The sequence below is a fragment of the Canis lupus genome, chromosome 14, assembly GCF_011100685.1.
Source record: "Canis lupus familiaris isolate Mischka breed German Shepherd chromosome 14, alternate assembly UU_Cfam_GSD_1.0, whole genome shotgun sequence".
NCBI classification, from domain to species: Eukaryota; Metazoa; Chordata; class Mammalia; order Carnivora; family Canidae; genus Canis; species Canis lupus.
In genome coordinates this window covers 55,588,076-55,605,641 of record NC_049235.1, presented here as the reverse complement: position 1 = coordinate 55,605,641, position 17,566 = coordinate 55,588,076, and the positions used below count along the sequence as shown (strand labels likewise).

Below are 17,566 nucleotides of genomic sequence, written 5' to 3'. Positions count from 1 at the left end.
ACAGTAGAGTTCCAAAAGGTATTTTTTTTTTTGTAATTTGAGAGACAATATCATATTCCAATAACGATGTGAAGGACTCCCCAAAACTGATGACCTAAAGAAGTAATAATTTCTCCCACTGTGGTCCTATGGTCCTGAAAGTTTTCTCTTGGCACATGTTTTTAAGGAATTCTAACTGAGAGTCTGAAACAGATTCAGTTCCAGCTCTACATTAGCCTCACCTGGGGAACTTTCAAAAACAAAACAAAACACAGTACGTAGGCCTGGGCCCCATCATAGATCAGTTCAACTAGAATTTCTAGGGACGGGATAGACACAAAGGTATTTTAAAAATGTTCCCCAGGTGATCTATAGCTTGGTAAGGGTCTAAAGTCACAAAACAGCCACCCTTTGCAGGAGCCATACTCTCTCATGAGTTTAAATCACAATAGGGGTTTATACAAGCTGAGAAACTGTATGAATATGCAATGTGTAGGAGGGAGTGGATGGGCAGGCCTGCCATAAAGATAATGTTTCATACTGACCTTTCGGTACATACAATGCATGCATTTTGCAGTGTTCTACTTTCAGCTGTTTACCACTTGCATTCTCAACCACTGTTTAAAACCATGCCGTCAAAAAACTAAATAAATAAATAAAAATAAATTAAAAAAATAAAACCATGCCGTCCTAACTCCTCTTTGCCCCCAAACAAACCAGGTATCCTGCTGCAATAGAGGAAAGTGTTCGTATGTATGCCAGTGCTTAATTGTGAGACGGTATGCCAATGTTGTCATACACCTAACTGTAATTGTAGAGGTAGAGGGATTTGAGAATTAACATAGACAGGTAAGGAATTTCGCACACAATTATTGTAGACACATTCCTGGGGTTAACCACTCTTATTACTTGGATTTTCTTCTCCTAGGATACATTAAAAAAAGAAAGTGTAAAACCCTTCCTCCTTTTTTCTTTTCCCAAATGGTGATTGTGTTTGAGCGGGATTTTTCCTGTAAGTCTCTTAATAACCTGGCATACCTGAAGGCAACTATATCCCAGGTTTCCTTCCAGCTCTTCTAACGAACTGTCCAGACAAAGCAGTCCCTCCTCAGCCATACCTGGGGGCTTCTCTTCATCCCTCATCTCCTTACTTTTGCTCTTCCTTAGGATCTTTCTAGCATCTCTACTTCCCTCATAAGGTCAACATAGGAACCCATTCTTAATAAGTGTGACAAAGAGCAAATGAGGTAGAGAATCTTGTAGGTGACATTTCTTCTGATTGCACTGTCCTTTTGATTCCATCCATTATACTTCCTTTAAACTATCGTTAACTTATTGGGGTGGTTATTATTTATGAACAACTGGTAGACTTAGTTTGCATCCCCTATTGCTCGAGGGAAATGGAGCACGGTGGATTCATTTAAGGGCACACTTATAATAGTGATTATCACTGTGGAGATCTTGGTCCCTTGGGAACTGTGGAATTACGAGCATATCCGTTATACTCACCAAGCGTCTTGGGTTTCCGCACCCCAAGCTCCCAGAAATGACAACCCTTTCCTGATATTTTCTTATTTTTCATAAATTTACCTATTTGTTTTCTTCTTAATATCTATGTTTGTTATTTCTAGTCATTTAACATTATCTCACTTTGTATATAGGTCTTTATTTTATTTTTATGGGTTATTGGTATTGTCAAAGTCACTTTGATGTTATTTTTATCACAGATGTTAACAAAGTCATTGTAATTGGTGTCATTTATAGGTTGTGGGTCCTTTTAACTTGTTCATTCCTGTCACTGGTAAAATATTAAGTGTGCTAGGCCTGTGGTCCCGGCTGTATGGTAGATACTAGTCACATCTAAAATTCTCATTACACATCATCATCCTTTTTTAGTGGTTATTTCCTAGTCTTTAACTTAATAATGATCCTGATCTCCTATACTTAACTTGTTGATAGGGAAACTATTTGGAGTCAAATTGAGGAGTCTTACTTATATACATGTTACAGTAAATCCACAAGAGTTGAGAGAGAGAATCATATCTGGAGAAGAAGCTAACATTTGTTTCACTTGGTACAGACATCAACAATGAAATGAATGATGTCTGTTTTTTTCTAGAGACATCTATGTCTTTTGTCTGTTTTTTTTTTTCTTCTGGGAAGCCATCTGAGATCTATGAAAGACCACTTCTGAGGTACAAAGAAACTTCTATGCTGTTGGGATAGTAGATATTAATGGTCACCATTTCCCAGCTAGTAACATGTCAAAGCTCTGGGTACTTAACATCTAGAAATAATAAAGCCAAAGAGAAGGAAAAAGAAGCTTGGGTTTCTCAAAGCTGTTGTCTCCTTCAGGTGTGCAAAGTTTGGATTTTTCTTCAAGGCTGTCTCCTGACCTAGTCATACCTCTGATGTTTGCCATTGTCCAGAGGCATATAGGTAGTCTGACAGGGAGTCCTTCCACCACTCTCTTTGCAAGGAATTTCTCATGTGGCCTGAGATCCACCTGTCAGTCTTCACATTTCTGCCCCAGTGGGCAATGCCAACAGCAGTGATGGCATCTCTTGGCATTCTGGGAATTTGCTTGCCCTGTCTGCCAGATACTTAGGAGATTAGCCTTATCCTCCAGGCCCCAGATGACCATCCAGGTGCCATAGCCTGCTTACTGAAGGCTCAGAAGAGAAGCATCTATGTTCTCCTCAAACAAGAGATAAATATAAAACTCTTCATAGTAAATATATGCACAGATCATGTTTTCTCTTTACCTTGGTAAATAGAGTATTTCTGGATTTCTTTTTATTTGGATATGCTTTTTCTTAGAAGGTTTAAAATGTGTTTGCTAGGGACACCTGGGTGGCTCAGTGGTTGAGCATCTGCCTTTGGCTCAGGGAGTCCTGGGATCGAATCTACATCAGGCTCTTCACGGGAAACCTGCTTCTCCCTCTGCCTAAGTCTCTGCCTTTCTCTCTCTGTGTGTCTCTTGAATAAGTAAACAAAATCTTTAAAAAAAATGTGGCTGCCATAAGGAAAATGGGCAAAGAAAGACATTCAATAATGTAATCCTATTGTCTTTTCATTCACAGGAGACATTCAGTTACTTAAAGAATTTCAGATTTTTCAGCAGATTCAATTTGACAGCCATTTCTTTTCTTTTTTTTTTTTTACATCCATTTCTAACGGCGGACTTAGTGTGGCACCCTGAGATAGGTCCTGGGCAACCACGGTTCTGGGGCCATCAGGGTGCCACTGTCCTACTCTGAAGGACTCAGGCATGCAATGGGGAGGAAAAGTGGGGAGGAGCCTGCGGACAGAGAAGTGAAAGACTTAGATGGCTGTGATGTATGCCAAAATAGAGATTAAAAAGTGCGGTGGAAGTGAAAAGAAGAGACGGCCAGTTCCTGTGAGGGTGGTCAGCAAGGGCTAACAGAAGCCCCCATGTCTCAGGTGAGCCCTGGCGGATGGCTGCAGTTCTGATAGGCAGGCAGTAGGACTCGTGACGTGCTCTGCGCCTGGTATGGGGCAGGTGCTTCCTAAGTATGTGTTGAATGGCCTTCCTAAGGGAGCACATTATTAGAGAATGATTCTCATTCTCACCTCTATAACAAGAGTAATGTAGGGGTTTGCTCAAAATAGTTTGGGGAATTGGTGGTTATTAACTATTTTAAACAAAAAACTTTCTCTCCTTACTAAAAAGCATGATGCTCAGGATCAAGTGAGGGATAGATCTGTGGGCCTAACCAAAATAATTGGTGGTGAAAGCCAATGGATGCAATTCCATTTCCTTGACATATTTTGGTAAACTCATTTCCAGCTATCTATTATTACTGCTAATCATATAGAAAAGGCCAACAGTGAGTCATGATTGACGGAACATTTCAATTGTTCTTCTGAGAGATTAATGGTGCCTTGTAAAATGCCCTATTAAGTCTGTTCCTTACTTCTGGCATTTGTTTTTGAGAACAAATACATAATTACTAGGGAGGAAGTCTCAGAGAAACTACTAGCAGGATTAAAGAGGCATTTCTCCCACTAGCACAAAACCAAGGTTTTTCTCAATTGTTTTCTGTTTTCACAATGAATTACTGTAATGGCACAAATGTCTGGAAATCTAACAGGTAAACGGAAAGCCTTAAATGAAGCTGTTAAATTCAAAGTGCCTGTCAGGACCTGCTTCCTTCTCTCACACTTGCTCCTCCCCACATACCCAGGCAGGGTTCGCCACACCCTAGACTCTTCCCTGGACCATCAGAGTGCTTTAAAGACTCATGTGACTTAGCACAAGCCACCGTTGCAGTTTGTCTGGTTCTGGGCATGCGTTGTACTTCTAATCACTGAGACCTCTCCCCCACTTTGTACCCCAATTCTGGTCTTTGAGATTTGATCCTCCCTGGCTTATTGGGAACTCAGCCAGCATCCAGATCTCTTGAGGTCTGAGATTTTACATTAGTCTTCACGTTGGTCCTTCCCTCTCCCTCCCCAGCCTACCTGCCAGGATCTAGAGTCTGTCCTTAGAGCTATAAGCCTGTCATTCCCAACTCAGGGGACGTCTGGAATCCCCCTTGCTAAATGCTGCCCACACACTCTAAGGACACAGCCATCTCTTTCTGCACGATGGTGACACCACTGTCTACTTGGATTATGATCTACTGCTGAAGAGAGAGAGAGGCGCTGGAGTGCAGTGGTTAAAAACCTGGGCTCTAGGGTCTCACTGTCTAGATTCAAACTGACTTAGCTATTTTTTACCTCTGTAGTTCCGAGTAAATGGCTAAGCCTGAGTTTCCTTATCTACAAAGTGAATGTGATGGTGATAATAATAGTTTCCACCTCAAAGGGTCAACGGAGGAGGACTCTGTGCCTCCGAGTGAGCCTGTAGGAGTGTTGGAGGAAGCATCCCATCTTCTGTTTCACTCTCTCCTGCCCACCTGGCATTCTTTGGTTGGCCCCATTGCTTACAGTTAGCCCTCTCTATTAGCAATGGCCTCATGAGTTGGCTTCCTGGCCTAATAATGCCTCAGTGCATTGCTGTGGCCTATAAGGGGACAAATGCCTTGGCGGGCACCAAAGGCTCTGCTGATCTGGGTCCTGCTTGTGTCCCTTGCTCTGGCCACACTGTCCTCAGACACGGTAGCATTGTGCAAAGAAATAGACGTGGGGATTCCGAAGTTGGCATGTGCAAAATGCTCAGTCCAGCCCAGAGTGGGTGGCAGGATAGGGAGAAGGGGCCTTGTGGTTTTTTCTTTCTTTGTGTTTCTTTTTTCTCCCAGATTTCCACTTTCTCACTACTTGGGTCTAGATATCAGCATCTTTTCCGGTTACTCATTGTAAGTAAGAAAATGTAATTGTGTTTGAAATCCACAACAAAAAGGATATGATCCAGTGCAGTCTCTAAACACAATTTGTCTTTTTATGTAGACTCTATCAATGCCCGTTTGTACTGTAGTGTCTTTGCTGGGCTCAGGAATTGAAAATTGAAATGCAATTCTTAAAAAATTCACTTTTAAATTACTCTAAGTGCTATTAAGCACATACACATAGTATCAAAATTTAAGCCTCCTCCAAATTAAAAATGTCTGGCTCTTAATTACCTACACAGCTGACAATGACTAAAGAGGAAGCTTGGTTATGCCTTTAGGAATATGTATTTCCCTGCCATGAAATAATGACAAGAAGACATCTTCTCAAGGTTCAATAAAGAAAACAAGATGTATTTTATATCTGAAACATCAACATAGTTCCCATGAGAGGCAGGAAATATGTATTCCTTGCAGGTGTAAATCTGTTCCACCAATTAATTCCCCTGGTAGTTGCACAGTACATGGATCATGCAGATTTCCTTTAAGACAAAATTAAAAACACTTCCCCCACCCTAAACAATGGTTCGTGTGAAAGCATGCCATTTTATGTTTCCTGGACTAACTGAAAAATAGTTAAAACTATTTTAAACATTTAATCTTTGATGGAGGAGCTGACAACATATGTGATGGAAGGATGTCACTTTCATTAACCCTATGTTGCAAGGAAAGAAACCAAGGTTTGAGGGTGTAGTAGGTTGGCCTGTAAGAGTGCCTCCTTCAAGTTATAGTGCGGCTTGATGGCTGTGATGAAGGGTAAGAGAGGGGTCATGCTGGAGAGTAGCGAGGAAACAAAGGCATGCCATGACTGGCGCGTGGAAATTATGCCCATTCTGCTAAAAATTAGTGTGTGTAGGGATTCCTGATGTATTTCCAGGTTATAGGAATCAGCTATAGGCCATTGCCAATCCATCTGTGACCATATAATTTTTCTTCCATGCTAGGACACTTCTGAATGTGGAAAGGGCACTATCGATAGTGCCCCTAATAGTTACTCAGGGCTGATCAGTATTACCTTGTCTGTATGGGACAACCTAAAGCATATGGCTGCCCCACTCCCAGTGACCCAGCAATGCTAAGTTTATGGTTGGCTCTAAGCCCAAGTGGCCTCACAGGGTGGAGAACCATTGAACAAAGTTGGTTTGGGAGCTCTTCATGGTGTTTCGAAACTCTCTGAGTTCAAACTGGCCTGACCCTCAAATATTCTTCTGGCAAGGAGAATGTCTAGAGTTATGTAGTGTTACTCTACAGTCCTCTATTTTCTTGGGATAGAACTACCCAGAGTGTATGTCTGTAAGCCACCCTTTCTAAATCTGACTTCACAATGTAATTATACAGGGAACTTTGAAAAATATAGATCCTTAGGCTCCAGCCCTACATATTCTAATTTAATAGATCTGTGTAGTAAGCTCAAGCACCTGTGTTTTCAAAAATTCCTCGGTGATTCAGATGCCTAGCCACATTTGAAAGCCCTCTTGGATTTGTAAAGAGTCTATGGGGTTTTTAAAGAGCTGCAAATTTCAAATTTTCAATACAAATGTTGGAAGTTGAGAGCCAATACAGGAAGAGAGAATATGAAAGAAGAACAGAAATATTTCCCACAATTTAATCATATTTCGTGTAGGACCAGAACAGAGGCAAATTGTTTAAAAATATATATGTTTCTTATTTTGCCCATGCCTTGATTACTGGCTCAGGAACAATTAGAGACATTATAGATGAGTCATTTTTTTGAACTAAGCCCTGATGGTTATAAAGTTTTAGCAGACAGTGGAATTTGGTAAAAGAATTCCAACAAAAGTTTGCAAAGGAAACTGTATAAAGAGAAGCAAGGAAGTAGCTATAAACTCCGCGTGAGTGGTGCTCATATCTAGTTACATACGGTAGCCACCAGCACGGTGCATAATAATTATTTATTGAAAGGTGGATGACTTTCAGAGGGAGTGCTATCGTATGAGAATGACTCTCATTCTTTTCTTTATAGTTAGATAAATTGAAGCATAGAAACAAAATAGCTTGCCCAAAATATTTTTAGGGCTGGTGTTTATTAGCTTTTATGAGCTAAAGAAGTTTGATCCCATTTATAAGCCTAATTCTTAGGGACTACCGAGGGAAAGAAACCTGTTGGCCTTGACATTCTTTACTCCTTCCTTGGGGTCCAGTCCCACACTAATGGGACTAGATGCTTTCTAGTTGAAAGAGATCATGAAAGCAATAGGCCATTATGTTGAAACCCAAACTGACCCGATTACTGTGTGCATGCCTTTCTTTGACTATTAAAGAAGAGGAATTTTGTGTCTGTGCATGTTTAAGAATGATTACATTCAAGTTTTGGAGGAGAAAGTTACAAAATTCACAAAAATATTTTTTCTTATCTTGGCGCAATAGTTTTCCACTCTATCAGGGTATATGTCAGGCATTTGTCTAGGGGCTGAGGGTTTCTTTTTTTTAGGAACTTCTTTTAAAAGAAGTATACTATGCAAATCTCTTTCTCCATGGCCTTAGGGTACCATAAAGGACATAATATACAAGGTCCAGAGTGTAGAAGAAGAGACAGCATGTGCTTCTTGGCATAAACCATCTTTGTGGGGATCCCTGGGTGGCTTAGCGGTTTGGCGCCTGCCTTGGGCCAGGGTGTGATCCTGGGGTCTTGGGATCGAGTCCCGCATCAGGCTCCTTGCATGGAGCCTGCTTTCCCTCTGCCTGTGTCTCTGCTTCTCTCTCTCTCTCTCTGTATTTCTCATGAATAAATAAAATCTTAAAAAAAATCTTTGTATGAAAACAGCAGTCTTTCCCATTCCCCACACAAACCAAGCCAGAAGGATCATGAAAGGGCCCAGAACCCCACAGGTCAGTGCACACAGCCCCATTCTTATAGGGGCGAATTCTCTGTGGGTATTTCCTCATAGAGAACTTATGTTGAAAAGTAGGGCAAACTGAAAAGCAGTTTCATTCAGAATATGAAAAAGTCTGTTATTTTATGGACTTGAGTGGGCAGGACCATAAGCAGGTGGTTTTTCAAATTACTGGACTTTCCAGATGCTGCTTACTATTGCAGCTGTTCTCACTGTAAGCCCTTTTAAAATGGAGCCAACACTGCTATTAATTGGAAGAATAAGCCACATCGTGAGCTTTTTCATAATTCAAAGGTATTTTTCATAGTTCAAATTATTTTTTGGTGACAGGAGATGGAGAAGAAAGAAGAGACTTTGTTTTAAGAATCACTTAAAATGTATATCATTGTTGAAAGTGTTTGCGGATGCGTAAGAATAAATAATATCCCTCATTTTAGTATTGTTTTTTGCTCAGTGATGTGAGAAAATTTCCCGCCAAAAATGACCATCCTGCTCCTTTACAAGCAGGGGATTCTGAAATCTGTGCATGATCTCATTTGTGGCAAAATATCCGTCACCACTCACCATCGTGTGGAGCTGTCTCCTAAACAAACAGACAAACGAAACCAATACCAATTCCAACGGAAGAGAGTAATAACAGGGTGTTGAGGGCTTTGAGACAATCTGATCTTTTAAATCTTAGGCTTTGATTATATGTATATCAAATAAATATGGAATTTGTAATTGCCATTATATTGAGATCAATCAATCACTTTAGGATGCCTTCCAGTTGAAAAAGATCAAGAAGACGTTGGGATGTCATTTTGAAATCAGAACCGATCTGATTACCATGTGTATGACTTTTTTTTTGGCTGCCAAAGAAAATTTTGTGTTTGAGCATATTTAAGAATGATTATATTCAAGTTTTATGATGGAAAGTTACAAATGTATATTTTTATTTTCAAACAGAAGTCTTCTCTCAGATGTTCTGATTCTTCTCAGGACTAATCTCAGAATCATCTCAATTCATTTCTCCCCTCATAGCAATAGTCTACATGAATCACATAATCTTGTCCATTCTTCCCTTTATCATACATTTCAAAATATCTGTTTTGCACAGTGACCGTCTGAAAACATGGATAAAAATTTTAAACTTCTATGGCCCTTAAATTTCTTTCAAGGGATTGGAAGTTGGGCTGGGAGCCATTATGTTCTCTTCCAATTCTAAAATCCTGTCATTTTATGCTTCTCTGATTTTGTCTCCAGTGCCACTGCACACTGTCCTTCTTTTTCATGTCTAGACCACAGTGCAATTACGTCTTCACTGTTCTCTGCTCAACCAGACTGGCTACCTTTCATCACATCCTGTAGCTTAGCCAGTCATCTTTGAGAAAGCCCACCCTCATCTTGTCATACTCAAGCCTGAAGTCTTGCCTTCTCACTGTTGAGATGATAAAGTCCAAACTTCTCATGAGTGCTGGATAAAGGCCTCTGCCAAGTGGCCATGATCAGTCCGTTCACCTTTATGACCTACCACTCTGCCACGTGAATTCTCTGCTTTCAATCAAAATGGGCTACGAAACCTTCCATCATGCCCGGTATGAGACATTCCCATCTCCATGCCTTGCTTATTTTGAAGCCCTCCTGTGCTTTTCTCAGCTGTTTGCCCTTCATGATCCAACTCAGACTGTACTCCTTCATGCCCTTCTCTATTAAACTATCTAGAATCCATCTTCCTTCCCCGACCCCATTGTCCTATCCACAGTAGGATCTCCCTAACACTACCAATACCATTCACTTAAAAAAAAACAAACTTTATTGAAGAATAATTGACAAATATAATTGTATGTATTCAAGGTGTACAATGTTGGATGCCTGGGTGGCTCAGTGGATGAGTGTCTGCCTTCAGCTCAGGTCGTGGCCCCGGGGTCCTGGGATCGACTCCTCTATCAATCCCTGCAGGGAGCCTGCTTGTCCCTCTGCCTGTGTCTCTGCCTCTCTCTGTGTGTCTCTCATGAATAAATAAAATCTTAAAACGAAAACAAAACCAAAAAACCCCGAAGTGTACAATGTGATGATCTGATATACACCTACATTGTTTGATTACCAAGATCAACATAGTATCATTCACTTTTTAAAAACCTTTTTATTATTCAATATTCAATACTGCTTACTTTTTTCCTTTTTTTATTTCCCCCCCACTCCCCCTAAATACTGCTTGCTTTTGATTTATTACCAAAATGATAATGAGAAGGTTCACAGTAGAGACCACATAAAATAGCATGTCAATTAAAAAAGAAAGTGAAAATACAAAACCAAGAGTGGGAGAGGGTAGTGATGCATATTAATGAAACTTAAAATCTAACTATGTTTCCTAGTAGTCAAAGCAGAAAAGGATCCATTAGTTACCATTTGGCAGTGACTTAGTATTGTGTTATAGTGTATTCTTTAAAACTTTTTATCCATATGCGTCTTGTCTCTCTAACTCTAACCCTTGTGATTGCTACAACTTATTTTAGGAATTATGCTTTCTAGTATGTCGTGCAGTGTATAGTCTAGCATAGGGTGAGTTTAACAAATTAATTTATTGGTGGCTAATATGATGTCAGAATCATAAATCTGATGTTTTATTTATATGGAAATTCCAGTTAAGTACATAGTAAACATACAAATGAAAATGTGAACATGAAAAGAAGACATAGAAATTTCAGAGGGAGAATGAAGGGTCTGAAGTTGTCATCGCTTTAATCAGAGGAAATTTTAAAAAGCATTCATAGCCTACTATTTTGGTATAAATGTCTATAGAGATGTAATATAGTACAGCAGACCTTTAGGTAAGGTAGGAGACCGAACTTCTTGGAATTAAATTGTATAGACTAATCTGCTGACTTTTCTTTCTCTCCCTGAGTAGCTGTTTTATGAGACTGAAAGGATACTGTGCAGATACACCATGCTGCGCCTCACACTGTACATCAGGGTTTCATTTCTTCTCCATCTAGAGTTCTTTTTCTAAACTTGGTATAAGAGCCTTTTTAAAATGTAAAGAACTAGTCTGGCGCTGTCCAAAAGCAATTTCCAGGATGATGGAAATGTTATAAGCCTGTGCTGTCCAATTTGGGAGCCAGTAACCTCGTGTTGAGAACTCAGGATGTGGCTAGTGTGCCTAAAGAACTGAATTTTAATTATAATAATGTTAACTACTTGAAATTTAAACGGAAAGAGCCACAACTGGCTAGTGATTATAGAATTGGCAAAGGCAGCTCTTACAGAGCTGCTTGCCTTTAAACAGAACTTTCCATACCTGATTTGGTACCCTGATCACTGTTTCTTTATTATTACCTGACATTTTAAGCTACCATGCATTAACAGTAAAACTTTGGATGTTTTTGTTATTTTAAGAAGTCTATGTTGTCAAAAGTAAAATTTAGGAAAGTTTATTTACTGCCGTGTAACATGGAGAGGGTCATACTTGTTTCTGTCATCATGTTTGTGCTGGGACTCATAGAAAGCACTTTTTTTTTTTTTTTTGAAAAGCACTTCTAAAACAGGAGTCTCTGCAGGTTATAGGCTACCCCTCCTGGGCTACTGCAGATGTCACTCTTTGGACAGAAATTGGACTTGTAGCCTGGGCCTCTCTCTGCAGGAAGTCCTCCGAAGTCCTTTCTCAACTAGGCCTCTGAGTAAATGGGCCTACCAAATTCTTCCCAAGGTGGATTTTTCTGTCTGAGTGTCTTGTTTTGCTCATAGGCGCAAATGGGAGGGGTTTGCTTTCTCTAGGCCAGCAGGAGCTTGCTGCAACTCTTCCTTTTAATTTTTTTTTTTTTTAATATGAGGATCCCCACACTTGCTCTTTGAAATGCTATTCTGTTAACTGCTATTTCCTCTAAGCCTGTTATGCCTTTTTTCCATCTGCGTTGAAGTCTCTTTTCCCAGTGGGGCCTTTCTTTCTCAGCTTAGTCATGCTATGTGTGGAGACCCACATCCACACTGCTGGCCTCTCTGACTCATCCTGGGAGGCTTGCTTGCTCCAGGAACCCCACTCACACTGCGGTGGAACAACAGGGAGGCTCCAATGAAGCCAGCCCTTTCTGAAATCTGCCTCTTTTCCTGGCATCTCTTCTTCTTGTCCAAAGCTACATGAGAAGGAGAAAAAGCAAAAATGTCTTTCCCTCTCTTTAAGGTGACGCTTTTAGTAAATCGTTTTTAGCAATTCTAATTTCAAGTTTATAAGCTACTTTTTTTTTTTATTGCTGCTGCTTTTAAATATTTCATAATCTGGCTAGTAGAAAAACCTACTAATGCTCCAATTTTCCTTTTTCCTCTACCAGCAAGCCAAGAGAGTCAATTCTGACAGTTACATTTTCCTTCCCGTTACAGGTTAAATTGTTTCCCTTTTTGAAATAAATTATTCATAAATGTGCATAGTCTCTGAACTATGGCTCTTCCCAGCCCCAGATAGGAGACTGGGTAGGTGGAAATTGCTCATCTGCCCCATTGGCTGTTCTGGAGTTGTGCAGAACTGGGTCTTCACGCTATAATCTTCCAGGCCAGGATTTTCCTTGGCCCTCCCCACTCCTCAAAGAAAACCCTCTGCCAAGAATGGCTCAAGCCCATGATTTCCCAATCCAGATGGATTCGGACAATAAATTTCCCTGACTTAATTTGCTAAGAGGGTCAAAGTTGAATAATATAATGATAATCAAAAATTGATCACTGACTCAAATCTAAGTTTGGCCAATAGCTCATTCAGATGCCTTATTATTTTTTTTTAAAAAAATCACCAAACACATTCTGAAAATATAAAAAGGAACTCCAGCCTGAGTGTCTCATTAACTCGGGGAAGCCTGACCCAGGCAGTCACTAAAGAAGTGACTTTATATACCTAGCTAGGGGTGTCTATGGGAGAAATCCAGAGGCGCTCATTATTTTTGGTTGTGGAAATTAGCTTGGTCGTGCACGAGTACCACTTTTTCCCCCTCCAGTTAAGATGCTCTCTCTCCATATATGTGATATATAATATATCAATCTGAAGCATTTTTACCCACCTTATTATAGTTAAGAAAATAACTTGAGGTTACCCTGATTTGAGCTGGGACAACCTGCCCACTCGGTATCCCATAGATCATCGAGCCACAAAGAACTTACACAGTGACCTTACTTGCTTTAATTCTAGGTGCAATAGGGCGCCCCCCTTCGCTAGAGTTTAAGCCTGGGAACAGGCAAGAGGGTGCCCCGCAGGGCCAAGCGCCTCACTCGCCCAAGGAGCGCGGGCCAACCTGTCGCGGAGATCTGGAGGTGTGTTGGCCGGGGAGAAGTGGGGTTCTAGGAGGAGGGCAGTCAGCGAGATTCCAGCCGAACTAGCCGGCGGGGTGATGGGGGAGGGCAAGGTGGGGGGACTGCGGGGCCCCGCGTCCTCAAGCGCAGGAGGCAGCGCGCGCGGGCCCAGGTAGCGGAGGATGCTCGGAGCGCCCCGGGGCGGGCGGGGCCGCCTCCCCTACCTTGACCACGTCGTCGTTGAGATGCTTGGGGTCGCGGTTGACCAGGTCGATTTCCTTGGTGTGCGCGTCGTACACCTGCTTCTCGCTCATCTCCTCCGCCATGGCCTTGTTGTTGGGCTTGTAGATGTTGCCCTGCTCCCGGATGGGAACGGTGTAGAGGTGCCCCTGCGCGGGGTGGGGGGGGGACGGCGGGGTGCGGGAGGGGGGGGCGGAGATGGGAAGAAAATGTCAAAAAAGGCAATGCCAGAAAAAGGAAATGTCAAAAAGGAAATGTCAAAAAGGAAAACGAGCGGTGCGGCGGCCCTGGAGGTCGCCCGCCAACTGGCCGCTCGGGCGCCGCCGGCGCTTAAGAGGATGGAGGCGAGGACACCACACCCCTCGGTGCCCGCGGGGAGCCCCGGCCTCCGCCGCCCGCCGCCAGGGGTCAGCGCGCACCCGCGCCGCCCCCGCCCGCGCCCGCCCCGCGCGCCCCCCAGCGACCGCGGGGACCCGTCCCCGGCTGCGGGGCGCCCCTCCCCCACCCTGCTCTCCAGAAGCTCTCCGGCGTCTCCCTCGGGCCCGCTGGAGCCCCCGGGACCCCCCGGAGGGGCCCCCTTTCTGCCCCTTTCTGCCGCACCTCCCCGACACCTGCTGGCTCGCCGCACTCTCCGCGCCCCCCGCCCCCGCGGGGCTCAGCGTCCCGAAAGCGCCCGTGTCGGGAGCAGCGCCCCCCGCCCCCCTGCAGACCGCCCCGAACCGCGACCTCGCACCTGCCCGGCGCCCCCGACCTCCCCGACCTCCCGCAGGTCCCTCCTAGGCCGCCGGCGGGGCGCGGGGCGGAGGGCGAGTTTGGGGAGCGAGATCCCCGCGCGGACGAGGGGTGGCACTGGGAGGGGAGGGCGGGCAGGGACAGGAGGGGAGGGGAGGGGAGGGCAGGTCCCCCCTCTGCAAACACCCCGCCGGGCGCCGCGATGCTGGAAGGGTTCTTGAGGCGGCCCGAGGGCTTCGGGCGGTGCCAGCCGGTCCAGGCGCCTGGCGGAGCGGCGGGGACGGTCCCCCGGATCGCGGGGGGATGGCGGCGCACCCCGCGTCCCCGATCGCAGCCCCCCAGCGCGCAGGGGCTGGGCCGTGCGGGTCCCGACCTAAAGCAGCGCCCCGGGCCCGCCCACGACCCAGGAGCGTGCTCTGGTCCCCATCTCGGGACCCCGGGGCGCCCCCCGCCCCCACTTTCAGCCTCCCTCTGGTTTAGGGCCCGCCGGCCCCCCTTTCCGAAGAGCAGCCTGGACGACATTCCTGCCCCCTCTTCAGCTCCCCGCCCAGGCCCATTCCTCGGAGGTGCCCGCGCCGGGGGAGCGCCCGGCGGCCGACCGCGGGGGGTGGGGTGGGGGTGGGGTGGGGGTGGGGGCGCCCCGGGGGCTCCCCGCGCGCACCCCGCGAGCCTACCTCGGAGTCTACGTATTTGCCCCCAGACATGCTGGCCGGTGGCTGGGTGAAGGCTCCGAGGTTTCCCTGGGCTGTTATTCAAGGGAACCGAGGAAGGAAGATCTTGTATTGTGCAGGGGGGGGGGGGGGGGGGGCGGGGAGGCGCAGGCGGGGGGCGGCGGCTGGGAGGGAGCCTGCTGGCCGCGGGCCCGGGGCTTGCCGCGAGCGCCCGGCCGGGACCTGCGCGCCGGGTCCGGGCACATCCCCGGGGTTCGGCGGCGCGGGGCGGGGAGCGCGCGGGGAGCGCCCCGCGGGGGTGGCCTAGACCTGGGGCGCACGTCCCCGGGGGGCTCGCGGCGGCGTCCTGCGGGGGCGCGGGGTTGGCGCGGGGCGTCGCGCTCCTCCCCGCGCTCCTCCCCGCGCATCTGCCCGCGGAGAAGCCGCCTCCCCGCCCCCATCCCCGCCCGCCCAGCTCTCCCCCACTGTCACCGGGAGGAAAGGGACGAAAAAGGGCGCAGGACTTTTGGGCACGATGCGCCCCCGACGGCGAGCAAGCACACGTGCGCGCGCGGTGCAGGTGGCGACGCGCCGGCTCACACCTGGCGGCCCCGGACAGGACACACAGACACGCGGAACTCCAGTTTCCCCGCCGCTTCTGAAAGCCCCCCCTGCCCTGCCCCCCAACCCTCTGAAGCAAACGAGAATGGCAGGCTTCGCCCATCTTTCTGGAACTTTCTGGAAACTTATGCCCACACGTTGTGCCACATTTCCAAAAGACGTAAAAATATTTACAGTTGTAGGAATATTTAGTGGGAGCTTCAAGTTTGTCATAGAGGACTTTTTCTTTGCACTTTTTCTAATTTTTTTTTCTATTTTTTTTTTTTTTCTAATGCACTTGCCCGTGCGTTAGAGGAGACCCGGTTCTTCTAGGAACCGATCTGAAGTTTAACAAATCGTTAGCAGTTATTTGCAAATGTTTTCTCTATTCCTGAATGTGCGGCTGCTATCTTTTTATAAAGCGTACGCCTAAGGTGAATGGAACAATAAGCAGTAGTTTTACATCTGGGCTATGGAGAAGTCAAGAAGTTCACTGTCTTTTGGCCTGTGGCTCCATATGCAATCAGAAGGAGAACTAGAGGGGCGGCCCGGGTGGCTCAGCGGTTTAGCGCCGCCTTCAGCCCAGGGCCTGACCCTGGAGACCCAGGATCAAGCCCTGCATCAGGCTCCCTGCATGGAGCCTGCTTCTCCCTCTGCCTGTGCCTCTGCTTTTCTCTCTCTCTGTGTCTCTCATTAATAAATAAGTAAAATCTTTTTTTAAAAAAATAAAAAGTAATAATTAAAAAAGTAAAATTAGAAAAATGATTTTAAAAATTTAAAAAAAGTAAAATCAGGACTTGAAATAGAAAATCTGACAATCTATCTGAAGGGGCACAGGTTACAGGAAACATTTTGGTGGTCTGTCCATAAAGGCGGAGGCACAAAAGGAGGAGGAGAACGGGTAATAGAGGATGGGACCCTTGGAATTGATTATCTAGTTAGAATATATGGAACTGTAAAAGAACTATAAAGGACAGGCTATTGTTGGTGGTAAAAAGCAATACAACCTTTAAATTCTTTTTTTTAAAATTTATTTATTTATGATAGACATAGAGAGAGAGAGAGAGAGAGAGAGGCAGAGACACAGGCAGAGGGAGAAGCAGGCTCCATGCAGGGAGCCCGATGTGGGACTCGATCCAGAGGTTCCAGGACCAGACCCTGGACTGAAGGCTGCGCTAAACCACTGAGCCACCCGGGCTGCGCCAATTTTTAATTTTTTAATTTTTTTCAATTTTTTTTTTTAAAGATCAGTTTCAATTATATGGCAGGGGAAATGTTACAAACGTTGGCGTTAATTATGCTGGCTAGTCATGATTAGAACTCTAAAGATCTTCTAACAATTGGGCTTTAAAATTTTTATTTCTGCCAAAATCCACTTGTAGATTCTTTGAACATATTGTGTGTGAAGAAGCATGACATGCTAGCAAAGAGTGGTGTCAGGGTCACCGGGTTGTGCGGTGCCCCGCTTACCTCTGACGGTTGCTGGAGGACTGCTGTTCATCTAGCTCTTCCTTCATGAGCGTTGGTTACAAAGCAGTTGTGGTTATGGCCAATGGAAAAATGTGGAAACCGTTTCCCATCTATTGTTGTTCAGTCTTCAGCTGCGATGAGTAATCTTGACTGTGAAAAAAGTCAACAGGAACAGGGAGAGAGTGTGTCCTGCATTCCAGCAAGGAATGGACTTTCCGGGGAGGCCTGTGAGTGAATGCTTAACGAGCTCAACCCAGGCAGGTCCATGGCGAAGCCAAATCAACAGCAGCGCCCGGAATCATAATGATCAGTGAAGCGTTGTCAATGCCAAAATGAATTCCTAATGAGAGGAAAAACCACAAACTCTTCGTTAACCTGCCTCAACAAGAAGTTAGACCCAAAAAGAAACAGATTGTATTCTGGTTATAATAGCTGA

General features: G+C 45.1%; 1 protein-coding gene across 1 annotated transcript in view; it reads right to left on the bottom strand.

Moving 5' to 3' along the window:
- CAV1 (caveolin 1) overlaps positions 1 to 15,114 on the bottom strand; it is a 31,598-nt gene extending 16,484 nt beyond the window's left edge. The window contains exons 1-2 of the mRNA NM_001003296.1: positions 15,085 to 15,114; positions 13,663 to 13,827 (exon numbers count right to left, since the gene is read on the bottom strand). Of these exons, the coding sequence (NP_001003296.1) occupies positions 13,663 to 13,827; positions 15,085 to 15,114 (195 nt within the window). The remainder of the gene's footprint in view (positions 1 to 13,662; positions 13,828 to 15,084) is intronic.
- Positions 15,115 to 17,566: the final 2,452 nt, after the last annotated feature.